This window comes from Hemicordylus capensis, chromosome 1 (genome assembly GCF_027244095.1).
Source record: "Hemicordylus capensis ecotype Gifberg chromosome 1, rHemCap1.1.pri, whole genome shotgun sequence".
Taxonomy (NCBI): domain Eukaryota; kingdom Metazoa; phylum Chordata; class Lepidosauria; order Squamata; family Cordylidae; genus Hemicordylus; species Hemicordylus capensis.
Window position 1 is genome coordinate 14,711,711 of NC_069657.1, and position 19,054 is coordinate 14,730,764.

Here is a 19,054-nt window from a genome sequence, read left to right on the forward strand (position 1 = left end):
ATAGATATTTTTCTATTCTGCATTGCTACTTTAGGTCACCTCATTTTTTTAGGCCAGTGTAGTGTCGTAGATAGTGTACTAGGACTAAGATACTGGACTAGGACTGGGAAGACTTCTGTCTAAATTTCCACCTCTATTCCTAGCTCTGAAATTCATCTTGAGACAGTCACTATCTCTTAGTCTAACCTACCCCCACAGGGTTGTTGTGAGTATAAAGTGGGGGGTGGGGAGGATGGATCATTTATGTATTTTTATTTTTATTTATTGTTAAATTTATATACCGCTTTTCATTAAAACAATCCCTATGCGTACAGCAAAATTTGCGGTTTACAGCAAAATTTAAAAACAAGATTGCAAAAAAGACACAATTAAAATAGTAAGCCAAAAAAATATAAAACAAGTCTGATTAAAAATTTAAAACACAAGCATAAAAACAGTACAGTACATCTTGTGCACTGCCCTGAGCTCTTTGGAGGAAGAGGGCTATTAAAATGGCGCAATTTTTGGTGCAAAACACTTCCCAGGCTTTGGAGGAAGAGGGCCATTAAAATGATCAGGGTCCCAGAACACTTCCCTTATGAGGCAAGGCTACAATATTTGGGGATTTTTAGTTTAGAAAAAAGCTGATTAAGGGGGACATGCTACAGGGCTATAAAATTATGTGTGGTGTGGAGAGTGGAGAGAGAAGTTTTTCTCTCTCTCATACACACACACACACAACACTAGAACCTGGGATAATCCCATGACTGGTTAATTTAAGATCAACAAGGCAGTACTTTTTCACACAGTGCAAAATTAATCTATGGAATTGTCTGCCATGGGGATGTGTTGATGGCCACCAGCTATGATGACTTTAAAAGCTTAGAAAAATTCATAGCGGATAAGTCTATCAATGGCTATTGATCCTGATGGTTATAGGCTACTTCCATGTTCAGAAGCAGGATGCTTCCAAATACCAGTTGCAGCAGAGAGGCAGCAGCAGGAAAGGGGGCATGCCTGCTTCTCCTGGCTGTGTGGCTTCGCAGAGACTTCTAGTGGGCCACTGTGAAAACAGGATGCTGGACTAGATGAGTGTTGGACCTGATCCAGCGATGCTCTTATGTTCATATGTTCTTAAGTTTAAGGCAGGGGTTCTCAAACTTGGGTGTCCAGATGTTGTTGGACATTAATTCCCATAATCCCCTTTGGCCATTGTGGCTGGGGATGATGGGATTTGAAGTCCAACAACATCTGGAGACCCAAGTTTAAGAACCCTTGGTTTAAGGGTGGGATACAAATTTAACATAGAATGATTATGGTGATGATGAAGGAGAATTAATGCTGCCCTGTAAGATCTGCCCCATTATATCTTAGAATGTCAATTCTATATCAGTATTAGAAAACAATATCTGGACTTTTTAAAAAAAAGTAGTACTGTTGTCCCTTGCCAACCACGGGTTTGCCAATCACGGATTTGAGTATCCACGACTGGCAAAAACTGCCACCCCCTTGCCAATCGTAACTTGAGTATTTGTGGTTGGCACCATTAAAAAAAAATCAGCCTTTTTGGGCCGATTTCTGGGGTTATGGGGTCAATCTGAGGGTCAGGGTCATTTACGGGGTTTGGGGTGATTGGGGGGCTTGGGTGATTTTTGGGGGGAGTTGGGGTCATTTCTGAGGTAATGAGGTCATTTCTGGTGGTCAGGGGATCTATTCAAGGGGTCACTTAACTGATTTGAACCAAATTTGCTACAGCTGTAGGGACACATAAGGATGCCCAAATGGTGTGGTGTGTGATGATGTCATCAACTTCAATTCAAGATGGCGGCTGTGTGAACATCTGAGGTGCAAGAGGGCTAATTTGTGGACGATCTAACCAATTTGAACCAAATTGGGTACATTTGCAGTGAGTGACACACAGGCACACCTCAATAGCATAGCTTGTGATGATGTCATCCATGCTGATTCAAGATGGCAGATGCATAAACATTTGAGGTGTAAGTGTGCTAACTTGTGAACTGCTTAACCAATTTGAACCAAATTTGCTGCAGCTGTAGGGACACATAGGGACACTTTAATGGCATAGTTTGTGATGATGTCATCCACCAATCCAAGATGGTGGATGCATAAACATTTGAGGCACAAGGGATCTAACTTGTGGACCTCGATTTGAACCAAATTTAGTCCAGTTGTGGAGACAGTGAAAAAGTAGGCTTATTAGTTCTTACTAGAACAACTTGTTTTTATTATTATTTAAATGTTTATAGGCTTAAATTTATTTTATGGTTCTATTTTTAGACCTTCAGTCATTCGATATGGTTGTCTGACTGATCAGTAAAGTTTATTCAAAAGGCTTGTTCACACGACTATTAACTGGGTAGGAGAAACATCCTACCCACCTTTAGGAGCTCTGCACACTCCTGATTTTCATTCACCTGCAAGTAAAAAGCAAGGTAGGAGACAGGGAACATGATTGCCTGCTCAGTATCAACTGTGTAGGGTGGTTTTTTCCTCCTCCCTTGTTCCAAGCTGGGGACAGAATCTTGTTCTGCCCATCTGTCACTTAGTGGACGATCATGCTTCCTGCCTCCTAGCTTGCTTTTTACTTGCACACGATAAAAAATCGAGAGTGCGCACAGCTCCAGATTCTGGGTGGGATGCTTGTCCTACCCAGTTAACCATTGTGTGAACAAGCCTGGTGTTTAATAAATAGGTAGCAAATGGTTTTGTTACCTGTCCACATAGCACAACATTTGAAATGGAAAAGCCGTGTCTATATACACATGGTGGAAACATGCCAGGAGTTGTAGCCAATCCCCACTCCCTGGCAACCTTTATGTGCCCTTTTGTGCTTACAAGCATTTAGTTCCCCTTTAGAGATTTACAGGTGAGAACCCATATTCCTTGTAAAGTGCAAGTCAGCTTAGACTTCAAAAGCACAGCTAGACTTCCGGATCCTTTGTTACCTGCAGAAGAGCAATTGGATGCAAGTCAAGGTCTGGATATGGCTGGCTGAGAGTATTGTAGAGTTGGTTTAAGTTTTTGGGGTATGTCATTAAGAATCTATCTATAAATATATATAATACGCTAAGGTCGTAGGTGGCAAGCCCCACCCACACGGTGTGTTACCAATTGGAGGTAACAGAGCAGAAGCACCATGGTGATTGGGCAGTGGGGATTCCATATGCAGATAGGGAAGAGGAGCAGGGAGGGGGTGAGTGAGTGAGTGGCAGGGAGGGGTGCGTGAGTGAGCAAGCAGTGGGGAGGGGGCGAGTGAGTGAGCAGGCAGCGAGGGGGCGAGCACGTGAGTATGGAGGGAGGGGGCGAGCGCATGAGCGGGGAGGGGCAAGCAAGCAGCAGGGAGGGGGCGATCAGTGGGGAGGGGGTGAGTGAGCAAGTGAACGATGGGGAGGGGGTGAGTGAGAGAGAGATCAGGGAGTGAGAGAGCGATTGGTGGGGCGGGGGTGGGTGAGTGAGTGAGCAGCAGAGAGAGGCAAGTGAGTGAGTGAGCAGCGGGGAGTGGGTGGGTGAGTGAGTGGCGGGAAGGAGTGAGTCAGTGAGCGAATGAGTGAGCGAGCGGCGGAGAGGGGGCAGTGAGAGTGGGTGGCTGACACTGAGCAATGCAGCAGGGGCTGTGTCAGGGGAGGAAGGAGAGCAACAAAGACCTAGCGCACAGATGCTCTGTGTGGGTTCAGCTAGTATAAGTGAAAGAGTCTTGTCATTCCTTAAAGGCTAACAGATTTATTGTTGCATAAGGTATGGTGGACTACAGCCCACATCATGAGAAGTCTCACTCAGCAGATAGACCTGAGTATTGTGTGGGATGGGGATTGAACTATGGGCCCAAAAGGCAGTGAAATGCAAGAGGTATAATCAGTCTGTGACATTTTTATGTAAACCCCAAATGTATATCAGATAAGAACAATTACACAAGAAAAGTAATTGCTTTCTTGTACTCATTTTACACCAGTACTGGAAAAGAACTCTATGGTTTACAGTTACAACCATATTTGTTTCTATTCATGTAGGTCTGAATTGAAACCATAGATTTCTCTATGGGGTTCTTAATGAGAAAACTCATTAAGAAAAACCACCTAACCAACATCATCATCATCATCATCATTATTATTATTATTATTACATTTATATCCCGCTCTTCCTCCAAGGAGCCCAGAGCGGTGTACTACATACTTGAGTTTCTCTTTCACAACAACCCTGTGAAGTAGGTTAGGCTGAGAGAGAAGTGACTGGCCCAGTCACCCAGCTAGTTTCATGGCTGAATGGGGATTTGAACTCGGGTCTCCCCGGTCCTAGTCCAGCACTCTAACCACTATACCACGCTGCTTCTCTTAACCAACAATGGCTCTCCTAACCAACAATGAATAAGTTGAAAAATTGGAAGGATATAACAAATGTCATGCGATTTTTTGTAGGAGATGAGATTGCTGGGAATGCAAGAGGAGGAAATGAAATTGGCGACTGATAGTAATGAAAATGCGGCATCTCCTACTAAAGCAGCACCAGATCCTCTCAGTCATTCCATGGACACCTCCGAGGAGGTTCTTAAGGTGCATTTTGAGAATGCAGAATTTGCTTGTCTTTTATTTACTGCAATATCAGTACTGGGGCTGTTTGCAGTATTCAGAGAGCTAAGGCCCTGACTGTGTAACAAAGTCGGGTTCCCCTAGTCACTGCACTAGCTGGGTTGATAAAATTATGCATAGAGTCGAGAGAGTGGAAGCCACCTAATGGCGCAGCAGGAAATTAATTGCCTAGCAAGCATGAGGTTGCTGGTTTGAATCCCTGCTGTTACCTATATCGGGCAGCAGTGAAATAGGAAGATGCTAAAAGGCATCAGCTCATACTGCGCGGGAGGAGGCAATGGTTAACCCCTCCTGTATTCTACCAAAGACAACCACAGGGCTCTGTCGTTGCCAGGAGTCAACACCGACTTGATGGAAAACTTTACCTCTGGAGAGAGTGGACAGAGAAACATTTTTCTCCCTCTCTCACTACACTAGAACCAGGGATCATCCCATGAAACTGATGGCCAGGAAATGTTACACCAATGAAAGAAAGTACATTTTCACACAGTGCATAATTGATCAATTGAATTGTTTGCCAGAGGATGCAGCAATGGCCACTAGCTTGGATGGCTTTAGAAGGGGATTAGACAAATTCATGTGGGACAGGTCTATCAATGGCTACTAGTCAATCAATCAATCAATCAATCAATCATCTTTATTATGGTCCAAGACCAGCATAAGATAAAGCAGTAGAGCATGATTAAAACAAATTATGAAACCATACACGTATGTTATTTTAAATTTCTACTCTAATGCTATAAAGCTACAATATAACACTAAACGGCTGCTACCTTTAAAAAAGAGGGTAGCTATAAAATTATTAAAATTCTATGCATATAAAAAGTGGAATATATAAAATGCAAAAGCAGTGGCTAAAACAGAGTATATAAAATAAAATATCTAAACAGGAACGCTAAAGATAATAGCATAATCTGCAGTTTAAAACTATGCAGAGCTGATGCAAGGAAATGGCCTAGCAGTCACAATCCGGCAGATCCTATACGCTGCCATGCAGAACTTGGCGGTGTTATATGTGAAAGACGGGTCTTCATCCGAGAGCAGCAACTTAGTATCGACATGATTCTCCTCTTCTCTCTCCATGCTTCTTGCAAGCTTTCCAAGGAGTGTAAAGAGAGGCATGCTTTGCAAAGCTTGAAAAGGACAGATCGGTCTCAAAGAGCTGCTCTAATGATAGCAAAGGGGGCATTTGCCACCCTGCTGGAGCTCCAAAATTGTGTCACCTGAGGCAGCTGCCTCACCTTGCCTCATGGAAGAGCCACCTCTCTCAATGTCAAAGTCAAGAGTCAAAGTTGAGGACGACAGAAACCAGGAGTGGAAGACAAGCCAAGAGTTAGAGTCAAAGAACCAGGGGTCAAGCCAGGCAGACAAACAGGACCAGAGGACATAACACATCAGGACCAAGGAGAGCTTAAAACAGAGGCTGAGTTTGAACGCAGAGTTTTTATATTCTTCATTTTCTGTTGGGACCCAGTGAACAGCCTGGTTGGGCAGAATCATTCTAGGGCTGAGAACCATGCATGGCAAGTCTGGTGTAATTCATCTGATTGCCACTTGGGGCAGCAGTATGCATGCTCTCAGATTCCCAGCCTTAACACAGGTAACTTACAAACTGCTAGCACTGCTGTTCCCAGCATGTTTCAAGAGGAATCTTCATCAAGGAAATATGCAAGGCCTTTATGAACTAGCTTAATAAAGCAATACTGCAGTAAGCTCTAACTCTCCAGATTGTTAGAGGTTACTGCAGGCATACTCATTCTTGGGTCCCCAAATGTTGTTGGATTACAATTCCCATCATCCCCAGTGACAATAACCTCCCATTGTGGCTGGGGCTGATGGGAATTGAAGTCCAACAACATCTGGAGACCCAGGTTTGAGAATCTCTGGGTTACTGCAATCTAGTTTTATTGAGCTGGTTCATAAGGGCCTTGGATATTCCCTTGACACTTTAATATTGACATAAACTGGGAGCACCAATCGAAGCAGCTGTCTTGTCTGTGAACTGAGCACAGTTCTCCCTGACAGCACATGGCCTCTGCATATATCTGCTGGCCTGTCCTCTTATGGCAGGGCAGGCCCCGATACTGTCCACTCTTCTGATCTCTTTCATTCAGTTGCCATTTTTGAAAAGCTTTGAGCAGACCCTCTGCTTTAATTACAGAGGGGAAAGTGGTAGAAGGTGGCATTTTTTATTAATTTTTTGGTCATGAATGTGTGAGCAGATCCCTCTTTCTTACCTGTTTGCAAAATCAATTTCTCTTGACCATGCATTTTACTTGAAACTTGCTGCAAAAACAGCACAACTTCTTACCCAGCTGCTTCTCTTGTTTTGCTGCCTGTTTGCTTCCTAGCCTCTCCCAGTCAGTCTTGGTGCCAGTTTACCTGTCCACAAAGAATCCCTATCAGAGCAAGAGGTCAGGCTGAGCTTTGAAGATGCCCATAAGGAAATGGAAGCATCTGTTTTAAAAGCAATGCAACTTCTGGGCCAAAAGACGAGTCCAGAGGGACCGGTTTCAAAATATGAGGTGAGTTAAACTCGGACTGCATCATATGTGTACACACTTGTACAGCATAAAGTCTGAAGAGAGCTCAAGACAGTCGCTCAATTTGCATGTGATGTTCAATACTCATACGAGTGTACAGTTTACACAGGTACAGATGTGTACGGAGGTACAGTCATTCACATATTACATTGAACACAGACACAGAAGTACACTTCCTATTTGTATCATGTATCAGATTCACTTTTAACATGAATTCAGCTACAGTCATTCACACAAACACATGTACGGGTGTACAGACATCTGTAGACTTGAACAATATAGTGTCTGAACAGGGCTAGTGTTGCTGGTTAGGAGCAGGTTCCTTGTCCTCAGCGAAGGGTTCACACAAAACTTTGTCCTTTGCTACATTCTAGTCCAGCAGCACATGTAGTGACAGCACGGAAAGGACCCTCTTACACTTGAGGCATTCATCTGTTTTTAAGCAGGTTTCGATTATGATTCCTTAATTTTGCATTTTCTTCCAGGAAGCTTTCAGCATCTTGGACAGCAACATTCTTGGCAAGTTTTTGAAAGTGGCAGAACAAATGAAAGACATTTCGCTTGCCCATGAAAAGGCAGTGGTGGAGGAAAAGAGCAAAGACATTCGTGAGAGATGGGAGGTGAGAAAAAGCACTTGGAAGACTGAGAGGCATTTTAATCAGATAGCAGCTACTTGAGTAGCCTCTTGTTTCATGTAATGTTCGGAGGCTTTTCTTCCTGACCCGGTAAGGCATAGTGGCTACCATTATCAGCTTAGACGGAGGACAGCTTGCTCAGCCATGAGGTTTGCTGGGTTGGCAAGTTACTATAGCCCTATTAACCCATTACGGTTCGTATGACTGTTACAATCAGAATAGGAGATGGGCTACCCAGATTTGCATAATTGTCATTCATGCATCCCCCCCCACCCCATCCAGATTGCTCCCAACAGAGCTACTCAGCTTTTGTACCCAGCTTTTTACCAAGGGTGGAAGAGAGGAGAGTCGTCCTTATCCTCATTCTCTGATCGCAAGAATGCTCTCACCTCTTCTAGCCAGCCACTGGCACCCAGCATGGCCTCCTCCGCACGGAACCCATAGAGAGCAAGGGCTTCAGCAACTGCTGACAATTGATGCTGTACCCTGCAAAGCATACTGAGCAGTTTTGGCAGGGCTGCGTTTTCCCCCTGCTCCTTCATGGTCAATGGGAGGGCAGCCGCTGATGTCATGAAGCTTTTCCAGTCTGCTGATAGCACAGAGCATGCTGGGAAGGCACTCATGCCCTTGGAGGACCTGCCATGGAGGGATGGGGCTTGCAGTGGCCAATTTCAGCACCAGAGCCCTTGGCAGCCATGGCTGTGTGCTGGGTTTGCAGAGCCAAGCTGAGGTGAGACTCATGTGTTGCGTACAGGGTAACATCTTGGCTGGGCTCCTACCCACCTCAAAACAGTTGTTGTGTACAAGACTAGTGTCTGAATAGGGCTCATCTCTCAGTCGTATCTATTCTGTAGGGTTATTGTGAAGATAAAACTCTGCCCTGAACTCTTGGGGACGAGGAAGTGGGCGAAATGCAGATTCCCCTCTTCCCCAGAAAGAACCATCTTAAGCTTCCTGGTTTATTTCTCACCGAAATCCCTTGACGATGTGTTCTGTGCTTTGCAGGCAGTCCGCCACGAAATTGTATCCTATATCCAGTTGAGAATGGATGTGGAAAGAGGGAAGTTGAATAAGGTGTTTTCAAAACTCAATAAGCAAATAAACAAAGAGCGGAAACTTCTCAACGCGGGAAAAACCAAGGGGCTTCTTGAGGAACATGAGGTACTGCGTGAAGCCAAGATATTTCTCTCTGAGTTCATCCACACAATCAAAAACTGTGTTCTACCTGGGTTTGGGAGCTCCATGTGCTCTCAGTTTTCGGTTGTGTGGAAGCAAGGTAGGAAGAAAAGGCTACCCAGATTTTCCTCCTACCTTACTTCCACACAACCGAAAATTGGGAGCACACACAGCTCCCAAACCCGGGTAGAACACAGTTTTTGATTGTGTGAATGACCTCATATTGTCTCTGATGGGGCTTGTTTTATGACGTTGCCTTCCACTGGATCAACCCCTATTGCTCCATCAAGCTCGGTGCCGTCTACTCTGAATTGCAGCAGTTCCCCAAGGGCTAAGATTCTGTTGCATGAGGGTCTTTTTAAGAGATGCCAAGGATTGGATTTTTGGGTCCTTATACATAAGAAGAATGGTGACCTACACTGAACTACTGCGTCAGATTGCATGATGGTGATGCAGTGACGTCAATTGGTTACCTGGGGAGAATGCCTGTCTCAAAGGAAGTGATGTAGGTACTTTGAGGGTTCTTGACACTTTAGCATCTCTGTCCATGGTCAGGGGTGTGTTTCTTTTCTTTAAGAAAGAAAAATTAAGGACTTCTGTGCTACAGTAAGACAAATAATCCTGCATTCATTCATTCATTCATTTTTGGCATGTATATACCGCTTTTCAGGCGAACCTGCCAAAGCGGTTTACATAAAAGCTTAAATATATCAAGCAACATGTTTAGATCTTTACATGGTGAGCTCTGCCATACCTCCTTATAGGCTCCATGCATCTTCTGAAGCAGGGTTTCCCAACTCTGAGTCCTCAAATATAGTTGGACTACAATTCCCATCACCCCCAGCCACAACAGCCAAAGGGACAACATCTGGGGACTCAAGATTGGGACTGCTTGTTCTAAGGCCCTGCTTCAGGTAGCTCCAGGTAATAGGTGCACGGTCTTTTCAGTGGTGGCACCGACTCTTTGGAACTCTCTCTCCATGGCTCTTCCACAAGGCTTTTGATGCTGGCTGACTTTCTGTTTTATGCTACTATAATGGACTTTGCTGTTTTGATTGCATCACTTTAGCTATTTTGATGCTCTCCTCTACTCTTGTTTTCTGTGTTTATAGATCCTGTTAGGATGTTTTATTGGTTTGATTTTTGTTAGCTGTTTCAGTGGTGGTGGTTTTGTTAGAGAGAGGAGCAGGATGGATGCTTAAAAAAAAAAAGCAAAATAAAAATTCTGCTGTAAGAACAGCAGAATTCTGTGACCTGTATAAATTATTCAAAGCAAGCAATTTGCAAGAGTTTCCTTAAGATATAGAAGTTATTCATTTGTTTTAATGTTTGGCATAATTCATCCTTACTAGTCTTTTGGATAAGGCAAAGAAGCTAGATAGTGCACTGAAGGTCAACCCCATGACCTTTTTAACCCCAGCCATCCTTCTGGCTTCTGATATTTCAAGAAGCATTGGCCACACACTTTCAAGCACATCTTCTCAGCCATAAGGACTAGAGACTTCTTTAAAAAAATCAATGAAGGCTAAGGTTCTCAGGAAGCTGAATTCTCCAATCAATTCGGCAAACCTACAAACCTGGCCATTGCACATCAAACTTATGGATATTGGCAGGCTTGATCTGAGTATTTGTTTAGGGGTTTTCCTTGAGAGTTTTGCAGTAAGAGTATAGATTCTTGCAATGTGTAGGTATCACTTTGTATATTTGACACAACTCCTTTTTGTGCACCTGTATCCATTTAGGCCATCTTTTCTCAGCAAGGTAGCCTGGGCGAGCTTAACACTTGCTTACAAGTCATGAAAACAATGAGCGAGAAGATGACAGAAGAGGAACAGCAGCCCAAAACAAAGACTCCAGTTGCAGAATACAAGGAGAAGAAGGAAGAGCTTCAGACTCGTGCATCAGCGATTCACAGAGAACTGATTTCTCGGGCTGCTGATGGTCATTCCTCTAAGAGAGGGTGCGTATTTTGAATGGTTGCATAGTGCCTTACTCAAACATTGTGTTTAGTGTGAAGTGCATAGGTGAGTAATCCTTCCTTTTGCATACCTCAAAGGCCAAACTCCCTCAATGGTCAAACTGAAATGATCTCCTCAGTTTTGCTGCTCCGTTTGCAGATGATGGAAACGGGAGGGGGGCATTTCAGCAGTTTTCAGGAGGCAGGAGCAAAGGGGGTCCTTAGATGTGGCAGTAGCACTGTTCCCAGTAGCTGGTGGCTGCCATTTTTATTTCCCAGAATTCTTGTGGGAGTGATGCATTGTGATGATGTAGTGTTATTCCCAGGGGGCTTTTGGGAAATTAATTGGTAGCTTCCAGCTGTTCAGAGGAGCACTACCACTGCTGAGAAATTGGTGGTATCTGTGGCAAAAGAAAGATGACTTGTGGGGGTGATTTCCTCCCATATTTGGGCTGAAAGTTCTCAACTGAGAACTTTTGGCTCACTCTTACATATTAAGGGCAGCTCGTTGATTCTTTCATCCCAAGGGAAAATAAACTCTGTATGTTTTCCCTTGCATGGAGAAAAGCCATTGGAGGGGAGCAATTCTGAGCCGACAAATAGCAAGAAAGGAAACAGTTAACCAAGGGGTTCTCAAACTTGGGTCCCCAGACGTTGTTGGACATTCTTTCCCATCTGGGTCCCCAGATGTTGTTGGACATTATCTCCATCAAGAGGAGAGCTGGTCTTGTAGTAGCAAGCATGACTTGCCCCCTTAGCTAAGCAGGGTCCACCCTGGTTGCATATGAAAGGAGACTAGAAGTGTGAGTACTGGAAGATATTCCTCTCAGGGGATGGAGCTGCTCTGGGAAGAGCAGAAGGTTCCAAGCTCCCTCCCTGGCAGCATCTCCAAGATGGGGCTGAGAGAGACTCCTGCCTGCAGCCTTGGAGAAGCCACTTTCAGTCTGTGTAGACAATACTGAGCTAGATAGACCAATGGTCTGTCTCAGTATATGGCAGCTTCCTATCTTCCCATGTTCCTATCATCCCCAGATGATGGAATATATAGGGGCTATTGTCACGATCAGCAAAAATCGGGCTAGGAGATCCTAGCCCGATTTTTGCCGATCGTGTAAACCACCGGGCTCACAGGCGAGCCCGGTGGTTTACAAGTGGATCACCCGCTTCTGTAGCCCTCCCCTTAGCCCTCCCCTTAGGGTTTAGGTTTTGCATTGTCTAGTCTTTGCTAGATCTTCTTTCTGTTTAAAATTTAGAGGTCTTCCGCTTGCTTCTGCAAATGGGGAGAAGGAATCATCTTTGAACCTCTGTGACAACATTCCTACCCCAAAGGTAAGACTTTCAGGCATGGTAATAGGATTTGCTGTAACCCCAACTATTGCGTGCCAGCTATGCTTATGACATCAGTGCTGCACATTAGATGTCAAACCCACCATAATAGGATACCGCACTTCAAGGCAGCAACGTTTCATGGTTGCGGGATTCTGATATGTACATGATGCAAGAGCTCAGTGGTAGAGCTTTTGTTGGGGGGCGGTCAGTGTTACACAGAGCACAGGTTTGATCCTGGCATCTCCAGAAAGGACTGGTAAAGAACCCCTGCCTGATAATGCTGGAGATCTGTTGCCAGTCAGTGTAGAACATATTCAGCTAGATGGGCCAATGGTCTGACTCAGTGGAAAGCAGCTTTCAGTGTTCATATGACTGCAAGAGCTTCACCAGACTTCGCACATATGGAGCTTCCTTCTCCAGCCAAACTAATAGGGATGCTTCAATATTCATGAGCTTCAGGAGTACATCACAACATATTTGGAACTCTAGATTGTGGCCAAAGCAGTACAGGTGGGCCTCATTATCTGCAGTAGTTCCGTTTCCACAGATTACCACGGGTAACGAAACCGCGGATGATGAGTAATTGAGTGTATGGGAATGCGATTTAACACCGCCCCACCCACCCCCGAAAAACCACAAAAAGCCACACACAAAACGGGCCAAATAAAGTGCCCTAATGTGCTCCGTGGGTCTCCTAGTGTCTAGCAATGAACATAAGAACAGCCCTGCTGGATCAGGCCCAAGGAAGCCCATCTAGTCCAGCATCTTGTTTTGCACAGTGGCCCACCAGATACCGCTGGAAGCCACAGGCAGGAGTTGAGGGCATGCCCTCTCTCCTGCTGTTACTCCCCTGAAACTGGTCCTCAGAGGCATCCTGCCTTTGAGGCTGGAGGTGCCCTATCGCCCTCCGACTAGTAACCGTTGATAGACCTCTCCTCCATGAAGTTATCCAAACCCCTCTTAAAGCCATCCAAGTTGTTGGCTGTCACCACATCTTGTGGCAGAGAATTCCACAAGTGGATTATGCATTGTGTGAAAAAGTACTTTTTTGTTGTTGCTGGTCCTCGATTTCCTGGCAATCAATTTCATGGGATGACTCCTGGTTCAGGTGTTCTGTGAGAGGGAGAATGTCCCCCCCCCCCCCGCAATGTCCCAAACGGCCCCCAAAATCATGGATTCCCCCCTTTTTGCTGAAATGAGCCACAAAATGGCTCCTGTGGATAAAATGCCTCCCCTGTCATTTCCGGCCCTCTAGGAACCACAGATATATGTTTTTTACCCTTTCATATCCACGGATATTGAAATCAGGTGTCAAATAGACACCCGTGAATATGCAAAACCACAAATACAGAATCCGCATATAACGAGGTTCTCCTGCATACAGCACAATATTTCTGTGTAGTATAAGAAGCTCTTTTTTATATTGAGTTTGTATTTTTAAATGAAACCCCTGGCCCCATGGATAAGGTAATGTGTCACATGGAGGATCAGTAGATGCCATTCCACACATTTCTTTTATTAACGTACCATTATCTCACTCTTTCCATTCCTTCAGAAACATTTATGGCTAATAGTAGTATCAATAAAAACAATTAATATTCTATTTTAAAAAGATGATGTAACAGCCAGTAGGATCATTATGCAGTATAGCAAGGCATTAAAAAAAATCATGACAGGGAGCAAAACATTAAATTTTCCAAGCCAAAAGCACATGAAATAATTTTATCAACTGGCAAAAAGCTGTTAAAAAAGGGACCATCTAGCCCAGGGATTCTCAACCTTGACCCCCAGGATAATGTTGGATTACAACTCCCATCATCTCCCTCCACAATGGCTTTTGCCCACTGTGGCAGGTGATGATGGTACTTGTAGTTCAGCAACATCTGGGGACCCAAGTTTGAGAACCCCTGGGCTATGCCAAAGAATTCCAGATTCTGGGGGCCACAGTGGAGAAAGCCCTGTCTCACGTATCCACGAACCATGCTTCTGCCTGTGCAGGGCGTCCCCCGATGATCTGATTTGTCTTATTATTTTGAAAATTAATTATTCTTTTGGGGGGGTTGTGTGTGTGTTAAAATCAATTCTTATCTTCTGCCTATTTTGTTCAGGGCCCAAGAGATGAACCAGAAATGAAATACCGGAATGGAGGACATTGTGCAGGGAAGATTGGAAGAGACGGAGATTTGCCTATAAATAAATTAAAACATAGGTACCTTTTCAGTATAGAGCATATGAGTGATAAGAAATCAGTGTGTACCAAAAATATCAGCAGCAAATTGGAAAGATGATGTGTCTGCATTTCCTTTTGAGGTTCAGGATCTGTTCTCAGTCTAGCTTTAGTTTGATTATACAACGAATACTACGAGTATTTATATACAACGAGTATTTATATACTGCTTTTCAACCAAAGTTCCCGAAGTGGTGTACATATAGTAATATTAAATGGTTGTCTGTCCCCAAAGGGCTCACAGTCTAAAAAAAAAAACATAAGACAGACACCAACAACAGCCACTGGAGGGATGCTGTGCTGGGGTTGGATAGGGCCAGTTGCTCTCCCCCTGCTAAATAAAGAGAGTCACCACTTTTAAAAGGTGCCTCTTTGCTCAATTAGCAGGGGTTCCCTGCTAACTAATTATGTGGCTTCCATTTTTATTATCTTCTGGCAGTAATATAAAGCAGAAAGAGAAAGTGCACCCTTTTTATGCCAGACGCTGGGAACTTCTTTTATCCAGGATTAGGAAGCGCCTGGTCTAAGCTGTATAGTCTGAGACTTCCTTCTGGATCACCAGTGTGGTGTAGCAGCTAGAGCACCGGAGCAGGGCATGGGTTCAGTCCTCATTCCTCCTGAGTCAGGATTGAACCACTATGAATCCTCATTCAGTCATCAAATCACTGGGTGACCTTTGGACTAGTCCTAGCCCACCTTAGATGATGGTTGAGTTGCATAATACAGGAAAAATCCATGTATGTTATCCTGAACATCTTGTCAGGATGGGGGCAGGATACACGTTATAAATGTTCAGCCCTCCTAACTGGGCAAAGAGGTATCTTTTAAATGTGGTGGCTCCCTTATGTTTAGCAGGAGGATTTTAGCAATTGTCCTTATTCACCCCAGCATTGAATCCCTCCAGTAGCTGTTTGCCAGTGTCTCCCCTTGTTTTTCTTTTTAGATTGGGAGCCAATTTAGGACAGGGAACCATCTTCTCTTTGCTTTTGCTATGTTGAACTGCTCTGAGAATTCTTTTTTTAATTGAAAAGCAGTATACACATTCATTATTTTTAATCATAGCTGCGGTCCCGCAACCCACATGATCGCAATTAAAAGTTTAATTGTGATCAGGGAGCTGTGCACACTCGCATGGAGTGTGATGTGAGAACTCACGCCAATCGCATTCCCACTGTTGTGGTTAATCAGGATTAAACAACAGTTGTAATTACTATATGATCATGGTTGCTGGTCATAGTTGAATCCTGATTAACCGTTTTGGTGCGGGTACGTTTGGCACTAAAGCATGGGATCTCATGTCATGCTCCATGGGAATGCATCTGGCTCTCTGATCATGGTTAACCAACAATCGCGTGGGTCGAGCCAATAATAAATAATAAATAATAAAAATGAATATTATTCATGGAGTGCCTTGAAATTTTGATCTGGGAAGGAGTCCTGTCTCTTTATAGCTGAGTATGCTGAGAATCCTGGTGCTTTATTTAGTACCCTTGTGTCTAGTTAACAAGTAGGCATTGATTCATGTTCCTCTCACTTGGTTTTCTGTTTGATGCGCTTGTATCCGACCCATCTTCCAGGGAGCTCAGAGTGGCATTTTAATGTTTTACAATAAGCTTGCAGGTAGGGAATGGTTTTCCAAGGCAAGCTCTATAGTTGAGCAAAAATTTAAACCTGGGTTTGCCAAACCCAACACTTCACAGCCAAAGCACACTCCATTGGCCTGCAAAGTTAAAGTTACAGACCTTGCCTTCCGTTTGCAGCAAGGCCTGAACAGAAATTGCCTGCACTATAGTGAACTTGCTACCAGCCTCGGAGGGAGCCTCTCTTGAGAGAAACGTAATTTTTGTATCCAAATGCAAATTCAGAAAGAGAACAGAGCTTGCCTTTGGACTTGAAATTTGGAGGAAATTCTGAATAATCCTTATTACTAATTTTGCTCAGGATACGTGATTATGTCTATTCATCATGTGTAACAAAATTCAAATGCACTATAGAAGCCAAGTATAGAATTAAATTTGCTCACCTCTCACTGTACAGCAAGCTGCTGCAGTTATCTGCTTTTCTTATATTGTCTTGGAGTATAGATGATCTAAAAACCAGTTATGTTTTCCCCATCAGTTATCATACAGCAAAACAAAATCTGAAGCTTCACTTACACAGCATTGGAGAGATTGTCGCTTCTGGTTTTACTGATGATGTGAAAGATGTTTCCTGCTTTCAGAATAAGCTGCGTGAGCTGGAGGTAAATATCCAAATTCTTCCCTACGTGTTTTTGTGGTGTTGGAGTGATATTCAATTAATGAGAGACCACACATTAGGCTGGATCAGATGTCACACAGAGCCATGGTTAAATCATGGTTCCACGTGATGTGTCTGAGTTTTGGGGACATATGCTCCCTCCTCCCCTACTTGCATGAGCCTTGGAAGAATTATACTTAGTATTACAAAGGTCGGTCATGATGTCCAAACCAAAAAATCTTGCTTTATTCTAACCAACTCCCTTGAAATAAAAAGAGCTTTGACCCCAAGGTTTAAGGTCTGTTTCAGACCTTGGTTTACACCGAAGAAGTTGGTTAGAAAAAACCAGGATCAGACAATTTGGGCAGTCTTGGTTTATTTTAATTGCAATTGGAAGCCTAATTCTGCTGAGGCTCATGTGGACTCTTAATGAAAGGTTACAGTGTCCTTCCAATTCATATTTAGAAGTCTCTGAATGGTACAGTTTAGTTCCAATAAAAATGTACACCTCTTGTTTTAGGACTTAGGGAATAAAAGTGATGCTTCCTGGAAAAGGTTTGAATCCACAGCTCTGAAGCTAGAAAAGCTTGCGGATCAAACAGAAAAACCTGGAGTGTCTGAAACTTCTCGTGAAGAACTGTTGAAAGAATGGAACAAGCTCCAGAGTGCTTTAAATGCAAGGTAAAACCTGTATGCATATCCTAGGAAAGAGTGGGCTTCTTTGGTGGATATATAGGAGGTGTGACACTGTAGTTCAGTGGTTAGAGCACCTGCTTTGCATGCAGAAGGTCCCAGGCAGCATCTCCAGGTAGGACTGGGAGACGCCTGCCTGAAACCTTGGAGAGCTGCTGCCAGTCAGTGCAGACAATACTGAGCTAGTTGGACTAAGGGCCTAACTCTGTATAAGGCAGCTTCCTTTGGAATGCTTCATTTTGTACTATTTTGATTCCCTCCTGTGCCTGCAACTACTCCTGTCGGGGAATGGATTGTGTCCACTGAGAGTTAGACCAAAGCAAAACTCCTTATTGCTCCACTGAGAAATAACATGAATCATCAGGTCTCTCGCCATCCATAATTATATGATTTGTGGATATTTGGTAAGATTTGTAGGCATTTTCAAGGCTGTATGAACTGCCCTGAGAGAAAACAATAATCCTGATTTCTGCACCAAGGTATTCCAGACTGTTGGCATAAAAAGGCTTAATTTTGTGATGTGCATACATAAGGCAAGTTGAATGCAAGAACTGCCTGATATTGAGTTAGTCCATTGGTCCACCGGGTCAGTGCTGTCTACCCCGACTGCCAGCAGCTCTCCATGGTCTCAGGCAGAACCTTTCCCAGCCTGGCTAGCTGTTTGAACTGGAGATGGCAGGAACTGAACCCGGGACTTTTTTGCATGCAAAGCAAGTGCTCTATCATGGAGTGATGGCCCCTCCCCTTCATTTGCATGTATTTGCATGACTTGCTGCTTCTGCCAGTCTTAGGGAAAGCAATGATATGCAGACCACCTAGGATCTGCCCTCTGATCAAAAGCGGGCAGAACTGAAAACCCCGTTCAGCCTCCCTCCCTTACACCTCTGCTTATGTGACTCCCCCAAATTGCTCACACACACTTCGAGCCTCTCTTTGCAGAACTAGGAAGAACTAGTAACTAAGAACTAGTAACTTTAAAAGCAAAGGAAAATAAAATTAAAATCAAGCGGGATCTCAGATTCTCACATTGTCAAGTAATTCCGTGCCCCAAACCAGACCCCACACTTCTGAAAGAACGTTGCAAAATTTTGGAAAGCACTCAGCACAGGACTACTTATTCTTGTACCACGTATGGTGGCATTTCCTTGTTGTGTCTCCATGTTTTCTTCTTTCTGTCTTTGTAGGATGGAATCTTTGAACACTGCTCTGGCAATTGTTTTGCCGATTGAAAACAAATGGGTCCAACTCCGGGACTCGGATGAGCATCTCCGCAACAGAGAGATACCCCAGTGCGTGCTGACAAATACGGAGTGTGCCTTCCAAAAACTGAAGGTTTGTATTTGTTATGCGTGGATGTTCTCTTTTAATGTCAGAGTACTTGATACAGGGCTTCCACCTGTGTCCCATCTAGGCACATGCATTGGGCTTCACCAGTGTTTGACTCTGGGTGTTTCCAGACCATTAAGTAGATCCCAGTGCAAAGGGCACTAGGGATGTGTGAAGTGGCTTGATCTTAAGCTGGTTCGAACTCGAGCCCGCTTGGCTCAAGGGCTCAACCTTGAACAAGTCCCGGTTTGGCTCGAGGTCAGGCCAAACCCACTGCACCGATTCATGCCCGGTTTGGGGGTGCCGAGTGAAATTAAATTTTGTAAAAATAAAGTTTGACTTTCTGC

General features: G+C 44.1%; 1 protein-coding gene across 8 annotated transcripts in view; it reads left to right on the plus strand.

Moving 5' to 3' along the window:
• Positions 1 to 19,054, plus strand: part of SYNE2 (spectrin repeat containing nuclear envelope protein 2) — a 368,664-nt gene that overhangs the window by 76,047 nt on the left and 273,563 nt on the right. For all 8 annotated transcript variants that reach the window (XM_053287390.1, XM_053287373.1, XM_053287409.1 and 5 more), the window contains exons 18-27: positions 4,413 to 4,547; positions 6,935 to 7,108; positions 7,612 to 7,746; positions 8,767 to 8,922; positions 10,680 to 10,897; positions 12,148 to 12,223; positions 14,332 to 14,432; positions 16,569 to 16,692; positions 17,209 to 17,369; positions 18,566 to 18,713. In XM_053287390.1, the coding sequence (XP_053143365.1) occupies positions 4,413 to 4,547; positions 6,935 to 7,108; positions 7,612 to 7,746; positions 8,767 to 8,922; positions 10,680 to 10,897; positions 12,148 to 12,223; positions 14,332 to 14,432; positions 16,569 to 16,692; positions 17,209 to 17,369; positions 18,566 to 18,713 (1,428 nt within the window). The remainder of the gene's footprint in view (positions 1 to 4,412; positions 4,548 to 6,934; positions 7,109 to 7,611; positions 7,747 to 8,766; positions 8,923 to 10,679; positions 10,898 to 12,147; positions 12,224 to 14,331; positions 14,433 to 16,568; positions 16,693 to 17,208; positions 17,370 to 18,565; positions 18,714 to 19,054) is intronic.